The sequence below is a fragment of the Gouania willdenowi genome, chromosome 1, assembly GCF_900634775.1.
Source record: "Gouania willdenowi chromosome 1, fGouWil2.1, whole genome shotgun sequence".
NCBI lineage: Eukaryota > Metazoa > Chordata > Actinopteri > Blenniiformes > Gobiesocidae > Gouania > Gouania willdenowi.
Window position 1 is genome coordinate 20,627,056 of NC_041044.1, and position 23,038 is coordinate 20,650,093.

General features: G+C 36.8%; 1 protein-coding gene across 9 annotated transcripts in view; it reads left to right on the top strand.

Moving 5' to 3' along the window:
* gab1 (GRB2-associated binding protein 1) overlaps window positions 1–23,038 on the top strand; it is a 64,318-nt gene that overhangs the window by 32,334 nt on the left and 8,946 nt on the right. For 8 of the 9 annotated variants that reach the window (XM_028447702.1, XM_028447730.1, XM_028447753.1 and 5 more), the window contains 6 exons: window positions 6,528–6,656; window positions 8,442–8,607; window positions 14,204–14,432; window positions 16,273–16,952; window positions 18,559–18,653; window positions 19,841–20,141. In XM_028447702.1, coding sequence (XP_028303503.1) covers window positions 6,528–6,656; window positions 8,442–8,607; window positions 14,204–14,432; window positions 16,273–16,952; window positions 18,559–18,653; window positions 19,841–20,141 — 1,600 coding nt within the window. Of the gene's footprint in view, window positions 1–192; window positions 295–6,527; window positions 6,657–8,441; window positions 8,608–14,203; window positions 14,433–16,272; window positions 16,953–18,558; window positions 18,654–19,840; window positions 20,142–23,038 lie in introns of those variants that run through there. The other variant, XM_028447721.1, reaches the window with a different exon arrangement.

The window sequence follows — 23,038 nt, forward strand, 5'->3', positions numbered from 1 at the left end:
GTAAGAAAAACAGAAGTGTCATCATTCGTTTCGGCCTATCAGAAGAGTTGTCTTTAGAAAATGGGAAGGCTGATAAAGCTAGGCTGGCAGGCACAGCTGCCATAGCGGTGTAGCCCTCCCCATCTTTTCTCAGTTTGAACCCATGCTGTCCCATTCCTGTGTGGCCAGCATTGGACAAGTTGGAGTGGTCTTTATGCTTGAATCATCCAGACATTTGGCTTTACTGGCTAACATGGAATGTACAAAACAAAAAGCAAGAGTGGAGCCTTTATAACACAATCCTTTAAAATTGAGGTATGTATTGTAGTTTACTCATTGTGGTGCTAGGATACCAATGGCATTCAAAAACACATGGCATCTGTTCTGTTGGGAGGGGGCTTTTCTTGATTATGCTGGAATTCTATATTATTGTTTTTAAGCTTGTGGAGTCTATATAAGATCATTTCAAATAGAGACGTGATTGGTGTAGTTTGTTAGTTCATTCATTCTCAGGGTCATGGTTGGGAATGGAAAAACCACGAACCTTGTTGATTTGTTATTTGAAACAGATACTTGGTAAAATCTACTGCTGAGAAATGTGTCACATTCCAGAACACATTCACATTGAGCATACATGACAAAACTTTTTTTTGAATCTGTAAAGCTTGGTTTTGAAGCGTCATACAAATAGAACATTTTACATGATCATAAAATCTTTAGTAAACCACATTTCCGTCAATGCCTACTTTTTTTTCTAGCCGTCTACCTTAGGCACACAGACACGCACTGAAATATAGTAAATGGCCTTTCTACTCTACTCTGTTGGCAAATGAAGTGAAACTAAGTTACATTTAATCGACAGTAAGTGTGCCTTGTAAAGTCATTTAATGTTCTTTCAGTGATTGGCCTTTTTTCAAAATAGATTAAAATAGAGTAGGTGTTATTGTTTACATCTATATACTATATATATACAGTATATAGGTATTTTTGTTTCACTTCATATATTTAGTTTTGACTTTATGTTGTAAACTTTTGTAATCGCTGAAAATACCATTGTGTAATTGATGTCACTCACATAAAATGTAAAACATCTTGTTTATGCTTTGCATTACCTAAGCCTTTAGCAATGCAAACAGCATATTTTAGATATTAAAGATAATGTTTTTTAGCCTGTACCTTTTGACCTGTTTTTTTTATTAATAATAATCAATTGATTATTATTGCCCTATATATATATATATATATATATATATATCAAATGAAAACTTAAATGTATCTGCTGACATTTTCTGCTGTGCACATTTCTCACCATATAAAACAAAAACAGCACCATGTAATAATAATAATAATGGATATGACAGATAAATCACTAATCTATGGTGTATTATTAGCCACAGGAGACTGGGACAGTATATATTACAAATAAAAGGCTCCTTACAAAATGAAAACTAAACCATACCCATCTTCTGGGGTATATTATTCTTAGCAGCATATTAAACAAGACACGTCCTTATTGTCATGTTTGTTGTATTTCCACCAATGTAATTTAACATTGTGTGACGGGACGTATGTTGTGTTTCTGTCCACAACGCGGTCGCCATCAGGGGTCATACTTAATACAAAAAGTAATTCCAAACAACAAATCTGAAGGATGGCGGAGCATCTTCGATTCCATGTATATTTAAGGCTTTAGCTGTGTTGCAAGGAAGTAGCTTTGCAGTTGGCTTGTAGCTTCTGTCTCACTCTCAGCAGCTTGGTCTGAATGAGGTGCAGTTTAGTGGTTCTGTGCTCGATAATGCAGGCGGAGTAGTCGAGCACGGGTCCAGTGATCTGAGCTGAAAGCTCAAAGTGCACCGTCAGAAGTTGATAAAATACACTAGATTGTCACATTTGTTTTAAATGAAGTAATTTTTCATGCTGTTTTATTGATATTTGGTCCAAACAATCTGAACAGACAAGGTTTTTCAGGAAATTTTTATCTCCCGACATGTTTAGACCGTCAACTGCCAGTCTTCTTCAGATCGCCTTTGATGGTTCCTTTGATGTTTCACTTGACTTTCACTATTACATGGACAAAGACTGGCAGTTGGCAATCGAAACATGACGGGAAATAAAAAAAATTCCTGAAAAACCTTGTCTGAATAAACAAAACCTCAACGTAACATACTGTTCAAAAAGAAGACCAAATGAATCTCGCTGAAGCTCCACACCATGCCTGTCATACATCAAGAAGATGAATACATGTCACTTTTTCCCTGTGGTGACAAAGACCACAGACAGTGGCCCCCGTGGCTACATATGAACCTTGAAATTAAACAATTACACCAGTTCACCTGCTGTGGCTTGAACACGGTCTCACACTATCCTCTGGGTTTGCTGAAATACCTGCTTCATGCCCAGGATCTCACTAGATTCTCTCTCAGCTCACTCGTGAAATGGCTTCAGCTACCGAGCCTTGCAAGTAAAAGTGGACTTTTAAGATCACTGGTACCATCATTTTTGTCTGGCAACAGAATTTGTCACAACACCTGACGATGACCAATGTTGTAAATAAATAATAATTATGAATTTTTTGCATGACAAAATATTTGATTTGTGGAAATAAGGAAACTCCATTTGCAGAAGTCTTCTTACAGTCAACTGCTACACAGTATTGGCAGTGTTCCTGTGGATCATTAAAATGTCTTAAATCAAAGTTTTACATTTTAACACACAAGTATGATTTTATGGTTGTAATTAGTCTTATGTTTCAAAATAAATGGTAACATTCATTTTTAAAGACATATATAATTTACCATAACATCGTGCAGTCACAACAGCGTAACCAACTACAAAACAGTGACGTGGTTGCAGCGGGACTCTTTTAGCAACTTTGAACAACTGTTTTTTTGTGTATTTTACTGTCATTTTGTGTGTTTGCTTTGGGGACTGCCAGTTACACATCTGCACTAGACACTGGGAAAGAATTGACCCTAACTCTATATAATTGATGTGGCATTTTTTCCCCCCAACTGTGTTTACTGTGAAGTTGGTTTCATATTGAATTTCAAATGGCATTAAAAATTCTTGAATTTAACCTGACTGAAGCTATAATATCCCTGATTAAGGCATCTTTGAGAGTAGATTGTGTATATGATAGTAGTGTTGCTATTATAGGGCAACAGTCCATCACACATGACACGGTCATATTCAAAGGAATCCCAAATACAACTCTGCCGGTTTCTCCCAACTTTTGTCATATCACGTGACGTCACAGACCATGAGGTTCTGTACAGCTGCTGTGAACCAGCATAGTCAATTAAAATAGATCAACCTAACCATACCCAACAAGCTTATGAAACAAAAGGATGTTATGGCTTTAATTTAAGTTAGTTTTGTGAACGCAAATTATAGTTTCAGTTGGTTTCTTTTTAAACACTAATTTTTGTTTCTACTTCTAGTTTTTTTTTTTTTTTTTGTTCGTTATAGTTAACTGTAACAACCATGGTCTGGGTGCGAATTGCACTCCGTCAAAATAGTAGTGACGCCCAAAGTAGGAGAGTAGGTACTACAGATTCCAGAAACAACATCTGAACCATCAATCCAGATGTGTGCAGTATTAGGAACAGCTGAGACTCTGCTAATAATCACATAGATTAAATAATGAGGTCATGTTCTCATTTGTTGAGGTTTCAAACTTATGTATTAACATAGCTTGAAGAACGTGTAAGAATAGTAAAATATCTAACTGTGATTCATGATGTTTTTTTTTTAAATTTTATTATTAATTAGCTGATAGAGGGAAAAGATACGTGTACACATCAGCTTTGAATTTACCCAGCTATCTTGAACGTGGATGACTTGTCCAGCTGTCAACATACTGACACTGACACTGGGCGGGCCCAGCTTTACTGTAACCAAAGCATTTAGTCCTTCTGTTCCCCACAGGGTAACTTGACCTATGTCTGCTTTGTCACACGCAAGTGAGAGAGTGCAACAATGTTTTTTCTCCACACCCACATCTTTGTCCACAGGTACATCAAAGTTCTTGTTTTTACTAGCTCGTACAAATAAATTGGATCTAAAGCTGAGCCAGATCTAACGGATAAATGTTTTAATATCATGTGGAAAATGTGGGGGTGTTCCTATTTACCAGGGGCCACCAACCATGAACTGAGCTACTTCATAGGTACTGAATAGTCTGTCGGGCTACCAGTCAGAAAAGTTGTTCTTAAATACTAAATGTTCACGGTTTCACATTGGTTAATTCAATTCAATTCAACTTCATTTATATAGCGCAAGTTACAACAAAAGTCCTCTCAGAGCTAGTGATGTAACGATTCACTCAACTCCCGATACGATACTGCGTTCACAATACGATTCTTGCATTATATCAATTATCGCAGAATCGCTGCATTGTGATATCATTGTTATCATGGTCAAAAATATCACGACAGTATCATATGATGAGGTACCTGGCGATTCTCAGCCCTAAAGATGGTAATCTAATACTAAAACTTTATCATGTGCAGCAGTATTTAACTCTAAGTCCTAACTACTCTAGCCCATTGGTGACATTATACATTATACTAAGGCTCTTGCCATGTAACAATGGTACATGCGTGACTGGAGTATGTTGGTGCGTAATCCTTAGCGGCTTCTCTTCAGTGTCTGTGTCAGTCTTCAGACTTTGCATGCTGGCACCTTTAGAAAGAGTGTTGCAGGTGTACTTGTTACTCCATCCTCATGTGGAGGAAATGTTTTAGTGATACACTTTATTGTGTTTCTTTCTGAGGCTCAGCCTATAAACAAAGAACACTTTGTCGCCTGGAATAACAGCTGAGGGATGAAAAATCCAGTGCAGAGCATTGTTTTTACAGCCCCAATCTTTTCTAAACAATAAAGCTTTCGTTCAGATTCCTCACACAAGGCCTCCTGATCTGTCTGATCTCAGTGGAAAGCGATTCTCTTAATATGTTTTGTCTAGATTTTAAAGCAACTCAAACAACTTATTTTGGTATTTCTGGTTTGTCAACACAGTTGTTGGAAAAAAAAAAAAAAATCTTGTCTGATGTGTTGGTTAATGTTTTTCCTCGTTTGAATCTGACACAGTCCCTCCAAGACAGCGTATGGCAGCATTTTGTGTAGATCTTATTTTGAGTGCTCAAACAAAGAGAGGCAGCCTTGATCCCATGACTCAGCGTAATGCAGAGTTTATGACCCCAATGAGTTCTCATTGGACTAAATTCTTGTGTTTTCTAGAGGAAGCTGCACACAGAAGTAAATGTTGGAAAGCACATCTTACTCCATCTAATTTAATGACCACCACTGTTTCACAATCATTTTACCAGCTCCCTTTTCATGGTTTTCTGAGTGAATGTTTTTGATAAGTTTTATCTAAATAGTCAACTTTTAAATAACGACAAAACCTTTTGTTTTTAAACCAAAACAATGTTGACCTTACGCTGCTGCTTCAAAAAAACATTTTCATAGTCAAAATAAATAACTAAAGGCAGACTTATATTTGGTTTAGACTTGGTTTGTGCAATAAACATGAAACACTAAATGAGGACAATATGGCTTTAAAATATATATTGCGCATGAAATACTGCCACTAAAGCTTTCACACGGTCTTTTTTGTTTTACAGACAACATTTTATCAGCCCCATAATTAGGGGTGAGTATTGGCAAGGATGTTGCAATACGATACGTGTCACGATGCTTGGGTTGCGATACAATATTATCTCAATGTCACAATATATCGCGATATTCTACCCAGTTAATATCAAAATTAAATGTAGAGATGAAAAATCAAGTTGCTGTATATGTTCATCAGAAGATATTGATCATTCAGAGGACACATTGAGTCAAAACTATTTGCTTCAAAACATCATATTTATTATTTATTATTAGTGTTTTTGCACATTTTCACAGAAAAAAAGAAAATGCAGTGTTACACACTGCCATCATAAAATAAAGTGCATCAAGTAACCATTGCAACATATTGAAAGCATTGTAACCACTGAAATATTGCACAAAAACACAAAAATAGATACATTTAAATTAAGTTTTTAAATTAAAAAATCAATTTTTTAAATTAAAGAATCAATTTTTAAATTAAAAAATGTATTTAAAATCGGCACCCAAAAAATTGCGATATATCTTGAAATCGATTGTTTTTCACACCCCTACCCATAATTTAGTCTGCTGTGTTTGAACACAGTTGTTTACAATTGACACCTATTTTTTTCTTACAGAAAATAAATTGCATTTTAAAGAGAATACTTACTTCCCTGTTTCCCTTTATAGAATCTGTTAGTCAGTCCAGGCCGGGTGTGAGATCAGACTATGGGGCTTTTGTTCAACTTATCCCAGACACATATTTTTGGTTGCAGGCCTCCAGTCAGTGCAGCTGGTGGGGGATCTCGCAGAAACGCTGGCTATTCGAGCACACATTGGTTAATGTAGAGAAACAAAGAGTGTGGCCAACCTATTTGGGGGGCGAATGGAGCAGTCATTGTGAGAACACACATTAACCTTTGGCTGTACTTTCTATACTCACCCTGCAGGCATGGAAAAAGCGGTGGTTTGTTCTCCGCAGTGGCCGTCTGACAGGCGACCCAGACGTGTTGGAATACTACAAGAATGACCATACAAAGAAGCCTATCCGTGTGATTGACCTCAACTTGTGTGAGCAGGTAATGGTTCTTCTTACCTGCACGTTTACAAAGCAACACTTTGTGTTCTTCTTTCAGACAGCGCTTACAGTTTTTGTATTGATTTCACCTTATTTCTGAAAATTATGGCTTAATATTAGAGGAATAATGATAGAGGAAGCAATTGATAAGAGATTGGTAAGTCAACCATAATGTTTGCTTTTCTTTAACATTACTAATGATACATTATTTACATCTTAATTTAAATGATGGAATTAGTTCATCAAAGGATAAAACGGGATGTAACTGCGTGTTTAGTTGACTGCAATTTTTATTTAATTAAATTTTTTTTACAAAAGATTGGCATAAAAACAGTCGCACATAAAGTGGTTTAGCATGATGGTGTTCAAGTCAAGCTGGCAATCATTTCATTTGGTGACATACCTCTTTGGAAGCTTCAAAGATACTGATCTAATTAGTTCAATCTGAATTGTTTTTAACATCATTCATAGCTAGCTGCTCAGTTTAAAACTATGCAACAGATTACATGATCACTAGTTGAACTGGAACACCTGTAGGAACAACCAGTTCAGTATTATTCCTAAGGAGGGTGTCCAGCAAAATTCACAAAACATTTATCATGTGGCTTTCATCTGTATTTGATTTATTCTCTGGTATTTAGTGAATCTCTATATGAAATTCTTACAAGCTTATTTTTAAATTCTTGAAGATATAGTTTTTTTTGCAGCCAAAATAAAATCCTCGTTTAAAGTATTACCTTTTTAAATAACCAAATATTGATTTAAAAACATCCACGAATAACTATGTATCCTTGATGTTACTTTAATGTTCAGACCTGTACAGGGAGGTAGAATATCTCTGCACTAGTCTTTGCCCACCCACGTTGTTCACTGACACATACACTTTGTGACAAAGTGTTAAATTGCCGTGAAATTTTTTTTTTTTTTTTTTCCCTCACCGTCAGGTGTCCGTATAACTAAATAATCACTTCACTTGTGACTGGTAATAATGTAATGGCTGCGTTAGGATAAATGTATGGTGCAAACTGTTTTGAATTTGTATTTGTTTTGATCTCCATTATCTGTAACAAGTACAGTGTTAGGGTTCGGTGTTGGTGTGGACCCAAATGCAGGGAAAGAAGGAGGCAGGATCGTAGCATATCGTTCCTGGAACCACTCCGTGTTTTTATTCCAAAACAGGGGAGTAGGAACAGGGAGCAAGACCAGACACGAGGAAGGCGACAACGAACATGACATCACACAATGATCATACTGTGTCCAAGCACTCGGCTAAATAGTGGAGGAGGCCTGATTGGGAATGGGCCACACCTGAGTGAAAACACGAGGGAGCTAATCAATCACCACCCAAGCACACAGACATCACTGAGGGGTGGAGCCACAAACAGGAATCCCTGAAACACAGACAAGAGTTAACACAAACCAAATAAACAAAGACAGAATAACAAAAAGAGGACCCAAGGGTTAAAATAAACAGAACCTAACATACAGCTACTCTTTCTGGAGTCAATCCAGCATGCTGCGTACAAAACAATATTTACACCAGTTTTCAAAGCACCACAAAGTGATAAAAATTAAATTACCAACACACACACACACACACACAAAAGTACAAATGTTTTACATTTTAGATTCTCAGAACTTAAAAAGTAAGTAAGTAGACAAGATGTGTCAGTACAAAACTGAAAATCACATCTGATTTAAATGTATAATTCTGAGTGGAATGTGGTAAAGCTTTCACTTTTCTGCTGACTGTTGTATAAAGCCAGACTGTTGCTATTTCACACAGGTGGATGCTGGGCTGACTTTCAGCAAGAAGGACTTGGAGCACAGCTTCATCTTCGACATAAAGACCATTGACCGTGTTTTTTACCTGGTGGCTGACACTGAAGAAGAGATGAATAAGTGGGTTCGCCACATCTGTGATATTTGTGGTTTTAACCCCACTGATGAGGGTAAGGATTCTGCAATATGTGACATTTCCTACTTTTTTCCTCAGCATATTATAGCTTTATTTTTTAATTTGAACATACTTTGGGCGTTATCGCAAAAATGTCAGGAAGTGAATGTTTTTAACATAACTGCAGTAAACAATTCTTTTAGCAATCGATGAATCTAAAAAAATTGTAAGCAATAAATTGAATAAAAGAAATAGCACATTTTGCCTTTTTAATTTTTTTTTTTTAGTCTCATTCCATAACTAAAATAGTTTCATTAAACTAGGAGGTTTTTTTTTTAACTTGTAATCCATGACTTTCACCTGTGAAATAAAACAATGCAATAATAACAATATATAAATTGTAATCAATTATTCATATCAGTAATTTCTACTGGTATCTAAAGACTGGATGATGTGGATCATGTCTGTGGCTCTAAGCTGCAGGATTTATTAACACCTTTGATAATTCTATCAAACGTCTGCATCTTCTTTCTTTGCGTAAGAAGAGGAGGAGTCAGTTGAACCAACAGAACGTTCCTGAAGGCCTCTTTCTATTCAGCACAGTTCCCAGCCAAGGTCTAATGATCCATGTGTGGGTTCATGTGTTATATGGAGGCTCATATTACCCCTGTCCCCAGTACGAGATAATCAAAGCATTGTGTGCACTGCTGGCCTCACTAACCCTCCCTCACTCCATGATCGTTGTCCGACTGTTCTTCTTTCTTGTTTCTTTTTATATCACAAACCAAATTGCAAGCATTTGCTTTTCCATCTGAGTCTTCGGTGATTTCTCCTTTACGTATGAGTGGGATATGAATTGGCACAGAAGCCGTTTGACACGCAGCTTTACTGGCAGTACTTCAGGAGAAAAAGATACTGTTCAGGCCTGCTGACTAAGGCTCAGCTTATATTGCTTCAAGGTCATCTTCTGCAGAGTATCAAGAAATGTCTCCAGCTTTGTAGGTGTTGCAGCACAACCCTCTTAACAACACTTCAATACAATAGAGCTATGTAAGTAAACCCTGTTGTGTAAACTCACGGTGAAGCTGCTACAGATGAATATGAGTAAAGAAAATGGATATTTCTGCTGATTATTTTATGGGTAAGGATTAACGTTTGCTCTTTTTTTTTTTTTTAGTTGTTTGCATAAATATTTTGCACTCCCTCTACTCTGTCATGTTTGGCACTGAGTGCTTCATAACTGGGATAGATTAGAGAATGGGCCAATAGATGACTCTCAGAATGAGTACTATGAGGGACGGTGCAGAGGATACAGATGAGTACGCACGGGGGAAAGTTTCCTCTGTGAATATGCTTTTCATGTGTTTGATCAACTGACGAGTGAATGACAAAGCAACCGTAGTGAAGTCGAGGAAGATTGATGTGCATTTGAGAAAGTCGTTAGCTTTGAAAGTACAGCACTCTTCATAAGATATCACAAAATCTGTGGCAGAAGAGAGTGGGAAGAGAGCTGTGAAAGAGGAGGAATGAGTAGACAGAAGAGGAATGAAATGCATGTTAATATATTTAGGCTGGCACTCAGTAGTTTTGGACATCGGTGCCACTCAGCAGTCAGCTCAAAGTCAAGAACTTTAAAAGCACTCTGATATTTATTCATCCCAAATGTGAAAAAATGGAGAACTCGATAAAAGTGCAAGAGGAGGAGATGCGTGGGAATATAGCTGTCCTCAGCCCACACAATGGACTAATTTCACTCTTGCTTTGGCTTACTGGTTTTACATTAAATTATGGATACAAATTACCGTTTAGGATAACAGCTTTTTAAAATTATCAGTTTTTTGGTTTTGTCAGGTTTTTATTTTTCCTTGATGTTTCACTTTGAGCATTAATGATTATGGACATAGCCTACTTTGGAAAATAAAATTAAAAAACAATGACAACAAAAGAAACAACATGGTACACATCTTACTCTTCTGATTTTCCCATTGTTCCAGATGAAGCTCAGCCTTAGTCCTCAGGCAGTGGGCCAGTATAATGATCCACAATGTCCAGCCATAGTCGGAGCTATATCCCAAAACTTCCCCAATGATTTGAAGTACCATGTCCCAAAATATTTTTATTTTCTTGCCTGAAGAAAAAACAAAAATAAGAAAATGGACACAGTCTTAAACACCACGGCAACTTACTGTTTGGGAGGTGTCGTGAAAAATAGAGTCTGACACTTCTAGCCGAATTTCCTGCATCCTTAGCAACCAGTTGATGTATTGCTCTCTTGCCAAAAGTTCAAAACCCAATTCTAACTCCCACTTCTTTTTTTTTTTTTTTTTTAATGTTTTTCCTATTTTGTTTTTGTAAAGTTCTGTACAGTTTAGACACAATTTTGAAGGGTCTTGTTTTTCCCCATTTTATTCTATTGAATTTATTTCCTTAATTACTGTGTCTTAGAGATGTTTTAAGCACCTTGTAGTGTTTTATTATGCAGGTTAGTCAGTGCCTTTGAAAATCATTTTTTTCCCTCGTTACCATAAGGTCAAAATAGCGTTGGGGTTATTGTGGTTTGTTAGGTCAGTAGAGATTAATTCTTTTCCAAGAGATTAATGGTGTTTAATTATGTGCCTGAAGTGTCCTTGGCATTAGCTTTTTAAAAATTTGGACTCTTCATCTTTCAGGGGCCTTTGGGTATTAAGAGGAATATCTCATTTAGGTATCACGATTTAAAAAGGCCACAGATAAAGAACTTTGTAAGGGGCAAAATAGTTACTAATCACATCTAAAATCAAATTTGCTCATTCTTTAAGGATATGTTTATGTTCAGTACATTTTTTTTGTTTATTTATTTATTTTTCCAGTCAATTTTAAACTACATACAATGTTGAATGTTTGAACTATTTTACATATTTTGTAGTGGAGGCAAACTAATAATGACTAATTACGAATAATTAGATTCACTTCATTCAAAAAAAAAAAAAAAAAAAAAAAAAATAATAATAAAAAAAAAAAAAAAAATTAACTGCAGACATGCAAGAGCATTTGACCAATAACCTATTGGCTGCAAATTTTTGTTCTTTATTGTTTCCTATTGGTATGATATGTTAAGCTAGTGCTGCTACGTGCTAAGCTAACCTACAACATGTCCTACTCATTGCTTTAATGGAGTGCCTTCAAGTCTCTGAGGAATACGACACATTTGTTATTTGCAAAAGTGACTCGGAGAAAATGTAAGAAAACTTCAAGGTTTCTCATCACACAACACATGAAAAGTTTTTTCATGACCATGACATTTTTGACTTTCAGAAACAACATTTATAGCTGTTTTCTATTTTTACAGTTAAACAAATGCTTGTAAAATTGGCTTTGATTATTTGGTTATAGTTTGTGATTTTTGTAATCGAAATGTAACATTTACAATTTGTTTTATGGGATGTTTTAATGTACTGATCTTTTGTTAGAATTCAAGATTCACTTTCTGTTATCATATATTATGTAATCAGTTATTAGTATCATAAGGTTGAAAGGATCAGTTATTGGATCCATAGTTTTCACCAGAGGACCCGACCTGTGAATATGTGCCTTTTTATAATGTTTGGCAAGGACCTGGTGAATCTTGACAATTTGCTGTATTTGTGTTACACATTCACTTTTAAACCTTTTAAGCTAGATGACCCCAAAAACTCAAATCCCACCACCAATCGGTAGAAAGTGTGAACTGTTTTGCATTATATATTGACAACATTTACAGCTTGTTGCAATGCTAATTTTAAACTTTGACATCAGTTTTGCTACCGACTATTGAGATCAACACTAGTGCTGGGTTGCTAGGAAACAACTTATGTCCAAGTCATCTTATTTACATTGGCATTATAAAATACATTCCTTTGATATTATTAGTATTAACTGCTGATATCCACTGTCAATGGTTTCACCTGGTTTACTTCATAGTTCATTAGATGCTACAACAAGATAAACAAAACTCTATTATGAGAATTTCCAAGTAGTTATATCAGCACAGGTTGGGGTCAATTACAAATTTCCATTACAATTACGTCTGTAATTATTCATGTTTAATTACAATTAAAATATGATTACTGTGATAGTCATTTTTTCCAATTACAACTAAAATTACAATGATTATTTTTCCCCTGAAAGTCAAATAATTCAATTCAACTTTATTTATATATCGCAATTACAAAATGCTATGTAAATATAAAATTCATAATCATGAGAAAAAAACCCAACAAGATCCACATGAACAAGCTTTTAGCGACAGTGGGAAGAAACAACTCCCTTTTAACAGGAAGAAATCTCCAGCAGAACCAGGTTCAGAGGTGGCAGCATCTGCTTCGACTTGTTGGGATTAGTGGACAGAAGGACATACAGAACAGGATAGAGAGATAGAACATCAGAGTGTCTCAGACTAGTTGAGCCGTGAACCACAGAGCAGGAACTGCCATCATCAGCTTCACAACATCTGAAATAGAAAAGACAACGGAGGGCGAGGAGAAGGCACTGACTGCAGAAAAACATGATACAGGAATACAGTGGAATGATAATGAATATGGGGTGAACGTCAGTGTAAATGGTGTGTGAGCAGTGTAATGGGTATACAACGAGGTTCAGAAGTGGGGGGGTTGGCTATAATCCGGCACAACCTTGTCTGACTGGACATCATTCCTTTGAACGCCATTAGAGCTATGTGTAGATGGTGGATTGCGTTTGAATATAATGTTGGTGTTCTACTATATAATCTTAGATTTTAGTTCTATTTTTAGGTTTAGGGTGTTGTCCCTAATGGTTAGGTTATTGCTATTATACGGTATACACTTTAACAAATATGTAGGTTTTGAGTTTAGCCTTAAAGGTTGAGAGAGAAGCAGCCTCCAGTACTAAGACCGAGAGCTGGTTCCAAAGGCAAAGAGCCTGGTAGCTGAAATTACAATTACATCCTCAATTACTAAAGTTAAATTATAATTAATCCCAATTACTGAGCCTTTAATAAATCACCCTATAAAATGTAACCATCCTCTTGTTAGCTTTCTGTTAGCATTTATTATGATAATGGGTCCATTTTGACCAATGTTTTAAATCAGCTGCAAAATACACTAAAAAATATTAACTATGATCTCATTTGTTTCTCATCTCTTAGTTACCTGGTTAGGTTTCCCAAATAATGAAAATATTGGTATTGATATTTTTGGTATGGGTGTCTGAGCCTGTGTTCTGTCAGTATACCCCTAGATTTATGTATTTTCTTAAATGGTAAAATGATTTCTTAGAGAAGTGACGGCAATCACAAAAGTTGATCTGAAACATATTTTAGTAATTGTTAACTACGTATGTGTATGCAATAAAACTGTAACATGGTTCCACTGGGTTGTGTTTAATTAAATTGTAATTTATAGTTTTTTGTAGAATTTCCACGACAATTACAAAGTAAATTATCTGAAGTCAATTACAATCCAGTTACAACAGCAACATATATTTTTTTTTACAATTATGTCATAATTGTTATAAATGATCAATTACGTGATTACAATTATAATTGACCCCAACCCTGACATAGACCCTGATCCTATAAAGTCTACCCTGATTCAACATTTAGGCCTTGTTTAAAATGCCTGGATGTAATTAACTTATCCATATTCCGCCCTAAGATGCTGCAAAAGCTGCTCACCAGTCAGCCACCGGGAGTCTAGTGGTGGACACCCCCCCTCACCCAGCTCTGGGTCTTATCCTCGGTCCAGCAGCAGCAGTGCTGTCCAGTGTGCCACCTCCGTACCAACCAGTCAATGTGCGACACCTGGACTCCCAGTCTAGCTCTGAAGAGCCTCAGGATTACCTGTGGCTGGCCCACTGTGAGAGCAAAAAGCCTGAACACAACAGGTGAGTAGTTGACTGGTTGGTTTGACTGTGTCTTCACCCTCTCCCAGTAAATTTTTCAGATTATTCCTACTTTTTGTTGATCTCTGGTGTGTGTGTAGCTCAGTGGAGCGTCACTCTCAGTTGGAGGGGACCCAGGAGTACTTGCTCCTGGAGGAGTGTGAGAGCAAGACTCTTCCTCCACAGACTAGTGTGTGAGTGGCCCAGCGGCCCAGCTGGAACTGCCTGCTTGTGTGCAGTGCTACACTTGTACAGACCAACCAAGACACACAATAATCCTTAATACGCCGCTGTTATTCATTTGCCCGAGTGTAAATAGGGTTGCTTGCAGTGACGTGCCGTGAGCACTAGGGTAGGATTGGCTGGGCAAATAGAGACCACCAATGTCACCAAAGACAATTTCATATGTTTCTGCTGGCAAGTGTTAATTCAATTCAATTCAATTCAATTCACAAAATGCTGACACTTTCAAACTTATAGGTATTGTAGGGTATCGGAAATTGAAAAATAAATAATTTATAATTATATTATAATTAAAACAAATAATCAAAATATCAATTCACCCTTGGGTAGACACTGCTTACCTTGCCTAACCTGACTGCACGTCACTGGTTGCTTGATTATAGAAAAAATAATAATCCCGATTATTTTAGTCATAATTTAAATCACAATTATTTTAGTCACAATTTAAATCACAATTATTTGTCAACCAAAAAGTTATTTATTTTTGTACAAAACAATGTAAAATATATTATTTAAACATAAATAAAATCATCAAACGCTAAAATCAAGTATGTTCACTTTTGCACCAATGAAAACACTTCTTGCATGTGATGTGTCTTTGCTCTTGGTCTTCATCATCAAACCCAAATTGGTCCCATATCAGAGAATTTGACTTTCCTTGCTTGTCAACAAGTGTTTTTGTTGCGTTTCTCCCGTCATGTAACAAGACCACGAGCAACAACTTTCCCCGTGTTGGCCTGCAGGCTTGCTTTAATAATTGTTTTTTTCTCGATTATGTCATTTTTGTAGTCGTTGAGTGTAATAATTTAAACTGTAATCAAATTTTGATTAATTGCACAGCCTTACCTCTGATAGATGATCACTACTAGGGGTGTGCATTGCCATGAATCTGACAATACGATACGGTTCAAGATTTGCATGTCACGATACAAGATATCACCATACTAAACAATGCGATATACATCACGATATCAAATAATTACAAATTTCACCTTTACGAGTACAAAATGGTATGCATTACAATTTATTCCATTTGATCTAAACTTACCTGAACAAGGAAATGGTAACTAACTGTAATTCACTACCAGTATCAAAAACAAACTTATCAAAGTACATTATTCAAGACAGTTAAACTTTTGCTTCTACAACAGATTCTGATTCTGTTAAGTTCTTAAATTCTTAAAACAAAAAAGGGAACTGTCCACTACATATGTTTTAGGAAAATAAAGTGCAATCAACTTCCAAGTAAAGTAGTTTAACAATGCTATGCATATGTTGGTGCAATTAAACATTTTTTTTTTTTCATTTAAATGGAACAATACGATAATCGAACGGTCAAATATTGCGATATATCGCTGAATCGATTTTGTCCTTACACCCTTAATCACTACATGCATGGCTACAAATGGCAACTGTGTGTTTTAAATCTTCCACTAAAATATGTCATGAGTTTTTATGAATGGTGGATGAAGTAGGTGTGTATTTAACATTTTGCTAACAGGAGCACAAAGGTAGACAGCATCTGTGTGGTTTTTATTTATTTTTATTTTTTGCAAAATACAATTTTACTGTTGCTAATTTTCTTCTTTTTTATTTGCAGAACCCATGCTGAGTGTTCCAAGTCTACCTCCTCAGAGACGGACCTGAATGACAACCTCCCATCTCACCGCACGCCCACATCGTCAACGTCGTCTTCGAAACACATCTCACACAACGGCTTCTTCCCGCAGCACCAAACTCCTGCTTCTGCTCCGTCCTTCTATGACTCCCCTCCATCACGCGGCGCTTCTCTCTCAACTGACAGCGGCCTTTATCACCTCCCTCGCAGCTACTCCCAGGACACTGTGTTGCTTCCCAAGTCAGCATCTTCTCCTCCGGCTCCTGCAGACGGCGGGGATGCCTCTGACCTTTACGTCTTTAACACACCCTCGCGGAAGCCATCGATGGAGGCGCAGCTCCGTAACCTTTCTATCAGCTATGACATCCCGCCCACTCCCGGTGCAAACTGTACATACCAAGTGCCTCGCACTTTGTCATCTTCGACAGGAGTATCAGAAGGGGCGGGAGATGTATTACCTCCACCCAGACCGCCAAAGCCTTCGCTCATTTCCTCCTCAGGACCACCCCCGCCCCCTGCTGAGCGTTCCCCTACGGACACATACTGTGTGCCTCGCCCGGCCTCAGAGGCCGATGGAAACTACTGTGTGCCTACAAGTGCTGGGGTTAAGGCTCTACGCAGCAACACTATTGGAACTATGGACAGTTCACGTCTCCGCAGAGGTTTGTGGGCTTTAAGAAAAAAAAGAAAAAAGATTGATTTGACTTTATTTGGGCTCAATTTATTATTTTCACTACCTTAGATAAACTCTGATCTTTGTTTCTCATTCATGCTGTTTGGTCAGATCTTTCTGTCAGGTTTAGGGTCAATTACATTTTTTAATTACAATTATGTTTTCAATTATCTACGTTCGATTACAACTCAATTATGATTACGATAACCGGCATTTTTTCCAATTACAAATACACTTATTAATTTCCTCCTGATCATCAATTACAATTATGTTCTCATGTACTAAAGTTTAATTCCAATTAATCACAATTACTGAGCCTTTAAAAAATAACCCTATAATCCTAAAACTTGTGTTGGCTTTCTGTTAGCATCTCTTGTTCTAACGGGTCAGTTTTGACAGTTTGACCCATTAAATCAGCTGAAATATACACTACAAAATATGATATACAATTAATTTTTTTTAATCTCTTGGTTACCTGGTTAGGCTTCTTTATCCGTGAAAATATTGGTATTAATATTTTTGGTGTGGGCGTCTGAGCCTTTTTTCTGTCAGTATACACTTTGATTTACATGTTTATTTTAAATTGATAAAAATGATCCTTCAGAGAACTGACACGTGTAAATTATAGAAATGTAACATGGTTCCACAGGTTTGCATTTAATTACATTATAATTGACAGTTTTCATAGAATTTTCATGCCAATTACAATAATAAATATCTGAACTCATTACAATTAAATTATGATTACAACAGCAATATTCTTTTTAATTACAATTACAATTATAATGATGTCATAATTGTAATTATCTTTTAATTATGTGATTACAATTATAATTGACCCCAACCCTGCTATCTATTGATGCTTTCATCTAAATCTGACAACACAACTATCACTAATGAAATGTTGGCTGAAATACAACATTATTGTGATAATTTATGATGCCACGATAAAGAAGAAATGTAGGTACTAGTGTAAGTTATTACTTTATGTACTCCTCCCTCTTGTGGTAATAGACATCATTGCAAAAGCTTTAGTGAAGTTAGTGTTTTTAATTGTTTTTCTAATTGACATCAAACCTCTGTATCTTTAGTTTGTTAAAGCAGTGAAACCATGTGTCATTGTGATCAATTAGTGACCGTTTTATGTCACCATGAGGTCACACAAAATATTTGACTACAACAACTTACTACGTTTTTTTTTTATTTTTTTTTATTTAGTTGACTCATGCTAATATTTGTGTTGACTCATCTGGGCGTAGGCCACAGATGTGATTGCAGTTAAGCCCCCACTTAGTTTTCCTCAGCGATCATCTACTGTATCTATTTTCCAAGGGTTTCCTGTCATGGTTCTTGTGGTTGAAACTAAAATGTCTGAGTAACCCCATTACCTAATGACAAGACCAAAACAGCAATTATGTGAGTTATATTGGAGCTCCTGATGCAGAGCTGCTGTGCTTTGTTCTCTTGATCTGCACAGTCATGAAAACGTGGATTATTATAATTTTTTTACAGCAGTATTAGACCTGACAATGTGCCCTACACAATCATCACGTTTTTTGTTTTGCAATTACGTTTTTTTTTCTTTCTTCTTTTAGATTTTGGCTCCCAGGACTGCTACGACATTCCTCGATCATTCCCTTCTGACAAAAGCTGCTCCTTTGACTTCAATGAAAGCTTCAACAGCTACTTTGTAAGTTTTATCAAAGGTGATCGGTGTATATTATCGCTGTACATTTTTTAATAGAAGACAAAGTCAATTTGGATTGTTAAACCTTTGACAAACTTTGACTACTTCATCATACAGACAAAGCAGCCATGGAATCCATAGCAAATAGTAAACCATCGCGTTATAAACACCTGCAACAAATACACTTGTACCTTTTCACACACGCACAATGAAGGTAGATGTGTTTCAAAATGGGATCGCTTATAGAATGTGATGTGAGGTTGTGTATAAAAAATCCACACACGTGAAATACATTTCATGCCACAAATGATGGGAAAATCAATTATCATTTACAACCACAACTGTCAGGTTACAATTTCTCCATTCTGCCGTTACGGAAACACAAACTACTTCTCTCGTGTGAATCTGCGCTGCTTGAGTTTTGCAACACATTTTGCAATGATCTTGTGATGTCAAACCACAGATTTGGTAAATTCATTTCATTTAGCAGCACTTTTATTAACACTTCAGTCGCTCCAAAGCATTCCATCGGGAGAATCCAGTCTTGCTCAAGCACAACATTTAAAAAAAAATTGTTAATTTTTGTGCTTTTGTTTTAGTGAGCTAAAATTACCAAACTAACTCTAGGTGTGAGACCTGTGATTTTTTGCAACTAAAAAGAAAATGAGCAACTATGGAAAATGCGTTGGTTGAATAAATTCTTCTACAACCCTGATCTGTGATGTGAAAACAGACAAACTCTTAATTCTACAGTATACTTTTGGCACATACTCTTATTTGTAGCTTATTTATGATAAATTACATAATTCAGTAGATTACAATTAAGACAAGAAGATATCTACATGTCACTTATCTTATGTGCTCATTCCCCAGCTAACTATCCATCTACTTCTTCACACCGGTTGTAGTATGGATACACTCTATTACCACGCTCAACTTTATGGAAAAAAACCTATTAATATGACTGATTAATTTCTATTCACAGGTTTTCTGAGATATGCACCAAACTGCAGAGTAAAACAAAGTGTTAAATATAAGAAAAAAGAGGCAGTGCAACACCAAAATAACTTGACATGTTATCTTTTTTCATTTTTTGGGGAAACTTGTGTGTTAATAATTACAATGTTCAACATATTTGTACTTATTGCACTAATGTTTGTGTTGTATTATTCTGACTTGTTACCCCACAGATAAACAAAGGAATGATGCCTGTGGGTAGCCAGTCAACAGAAGAAGTCGACCAGAACTACGTGCCTATGAGTGCAAACTCCCCGTCACATCACCACTCCGGCAGCTTGTCGGAGCCCATACACGAAACCAACTATGTACCAATGACCCCAAGCACTATGGAGTTCTCCTCTCTGGGAAAACAGGTCCCCCCACCCGCCCACATGGGGTTCCGCTCCAGCCCTAAGACTCCCCCTCGCAGACCCATGCACAGCGACTGCCAGCCTCCGCCCGTGGACCGAAATCTGAAACCTGACCGCAAAGGTGAGAGGAGGAAATGTGTGCATGCATGTCTGTGTTTAACACAAAGTCTTGCTTCATATTTGGTGTGCTGTAGTCTATAGCGGCTCTAATTATAGTTTAGTATGCGCAGCGTTTACTAACACAACTGACCATGCTTTGTCTTGCACTCAGATGCTTTTCCCACACTGCTGGCTCATGGTCATGAAGCCATCTGTGCTTTAGCCGCATTCATATCATTTAAAAACTCTTTCTCACATTTGGTCTTTATTGTTTTCTGTGGTGTATAAAAACATTTTACCTGTCCTTCATCAACTCATAAAGCCTTCCCTGAGGAAATTAGTTTACCGCCTGCAACCTCCACTTACATCCAGCACAATTAGCCTGTAAAGAAAAGCATGTTCTCCCCACACTCCCTTAAGACTGCTTTAAAGGAGTTGATCACCTCCATCCCCTTTGTTCCCTACATCTGAACAGGGCCCTTTGATTAAAGGCCTAATGGCATGGGGATTTACAGTCTAGGCAGATTGAATAGGGAAAGGGGAGTATGGTACAAAGATTGCTACATAAGCAAAGTACACTCGCTGCCAGGGCTGCTAAAAAACATGTTTGTTTTGTTGTTTTTCTTCTCTTAGCTGCGCATGCACATATTTTAGGTTTGTTTACATTTCAGCACTTTAAATGAATGGCCTGTTTCCTGCAGGCCAACCACTGAAGGACTTTACGGAGAATTTGCCTTGAAAAGCCTGAATCAGCATAGCTCATTATTTAGAATAGTAGCAGACAGTGTTGACAGTATTTTTTTTAAAAAAAGGAAAAACTTCTTATTTACAACCTTTTTGTTGTCACCATTGTTTTAGTTTACCGATTTGTGGTTTGAATTTTAAAAGCTTATTTTTTAGTTTATTTATGGCTGACTTCCCCTTTTTTCTTCACTTTTGCCATAATAGCACCTAAACATTTAAGGTTATAGATAGATAGATACTTTATTCATCCCCAGAAGAGGAAATTCAAGTGCCCAGTAGAATACAGTGTGTGCCATACATGCCACACACATACTTGTAAATACATAAATAAAAAAAAGGTTAAAAAGTTAATGGAAAATAGTAATAAAAGTGCACATTAGCATGACCCATTGTACAGTCTTATGGCAGCCGGGATAAAAGACATAAGATATAAGTTGTATTACTGTTTTTAGAAAAGTTGTTTGTCGATGATTTTCTCACAGACTCGAAACCATTCATTTTAAATTATGATGAATAGCCTTTTTTTAATATATATATTATAAACATTAAAGCTGGATAAAAAGAAAGGAGATCGGTTTAATACAACATACACCCTTCAATCATAATGCTCAGGCCTTCTCACTCTTATAAAGACGAGGTTGAGTGAGGATGTGAATAGTGTCAGTGATGAGAAGTTATGTTTTGTAGCGGTTGTCATTTAAGTCAATGCAGCTGCTGTAATATTGGTGTGATATGGGGAGTGGATTGGGTCCTCGCCCTGAAAAAAGCATCAGAACTTTGATCCAGTTGAAGTAAATGGCATGTTTTGATGGAATATGAGGGGTTGCAGTAATTACGCTGAGATGTAACAAGGTTGCGAACCAAGTTATGTCTTGTTTACAGTGTGAGCAAGATGCAAATACCAGTAAACCACGCAGGTTATTAGTTTTACATGAGCTGTAAACAGGAGCTTCTATTTAGCATTAAAAGGGAAGGATGGAAGACTATTAATTGTATACAGTTGAGAATTTGGAATTTGGTTTGTGATGGATTTGGTGCATTTTTTTTTTTTTTTTCTTCATTTCTGTTCTGCTACTGTTTATCTAGAGATTTATTGGAGGCGGTTTTTAAGGAATGAAAGTGAGAGGCTGGAGCCAAATTAGTTGGAGATACTGAGCTGTGCATTATGTGCTCAATGACTGTTTTATGTATAAATGATAAGAGTATGGAATATGTTGATGATGAATATGAGGTTCACGAAGACAAACCTTAAGGGACACCTGTGAGGAGTGAAATGTATTGAAAACATTAAGTTGGTAAAAACAGGGTTTATAGAGTAACTCAACCCCCAAAACTGCTGAATATAAATGTGTGGTTGATTGATCCTGGTCCAACTCTCAACATTTTAGTCAAACGATTTCGATTTGGCATATTTAGTTGTAAAATGTCAGAGTTTTTACCAGGAATTTTTCACAGTATAGGGGGATCAAGTGGTGCGCCAGTGAGCATGTGCCACTAGTGCGGAAAATGTTGAAATTTAGTGAATTAAAGCTAAAGTTGAGTTTTTTGTTGTTGTTTTTTAATCTTTGTTCCAGGCTTGCTTTAAAGCTACTCACACACTGTATAGACAAGAAATAACATTTTATTCAAAAGATTGATTCTAAGACACGCTTTTCAAATTTAAATGGGTATGTGGGAGCTGCCGTAATATTGGAACAAACACACACACGGAGGACGTGCGCGCACACACGCGCGCGGAGGATTCACACAGAGCTTTAATCGGGCCGAAAACCAGCCATAACGTGTTTCAAACAGACGGTATTCACATCCGTGCCATGTAGATGCATGTAGAATGATCCGTTGAGTTATAAAGATGATGACGAGCAGCTTCAGGTGACTCTACATGCTATGGTTGAAGCTACACTGTTTATGTTGAACAGTAATTACGTGGAGGATGCAGACAGGTCCTCAGGTAAAGATATGAGAATCCGAGCAGATCGCCTGTATTAAATAGACGGTGTGGCTGATGTATGTGTTTCTCAGTTATGTAGATTAAAAAGGGAGTTTAAACAACCTGTGCATGCCTGGAAGTGCTGTTGGGTGTCCAAGTGTGCAAAAATGATTACGGCAAGATCGAATAAAAAAGGAAAAAACAACAAAAAATCCCCCCATGTTGCTGAAAACTGAATGTAGGGG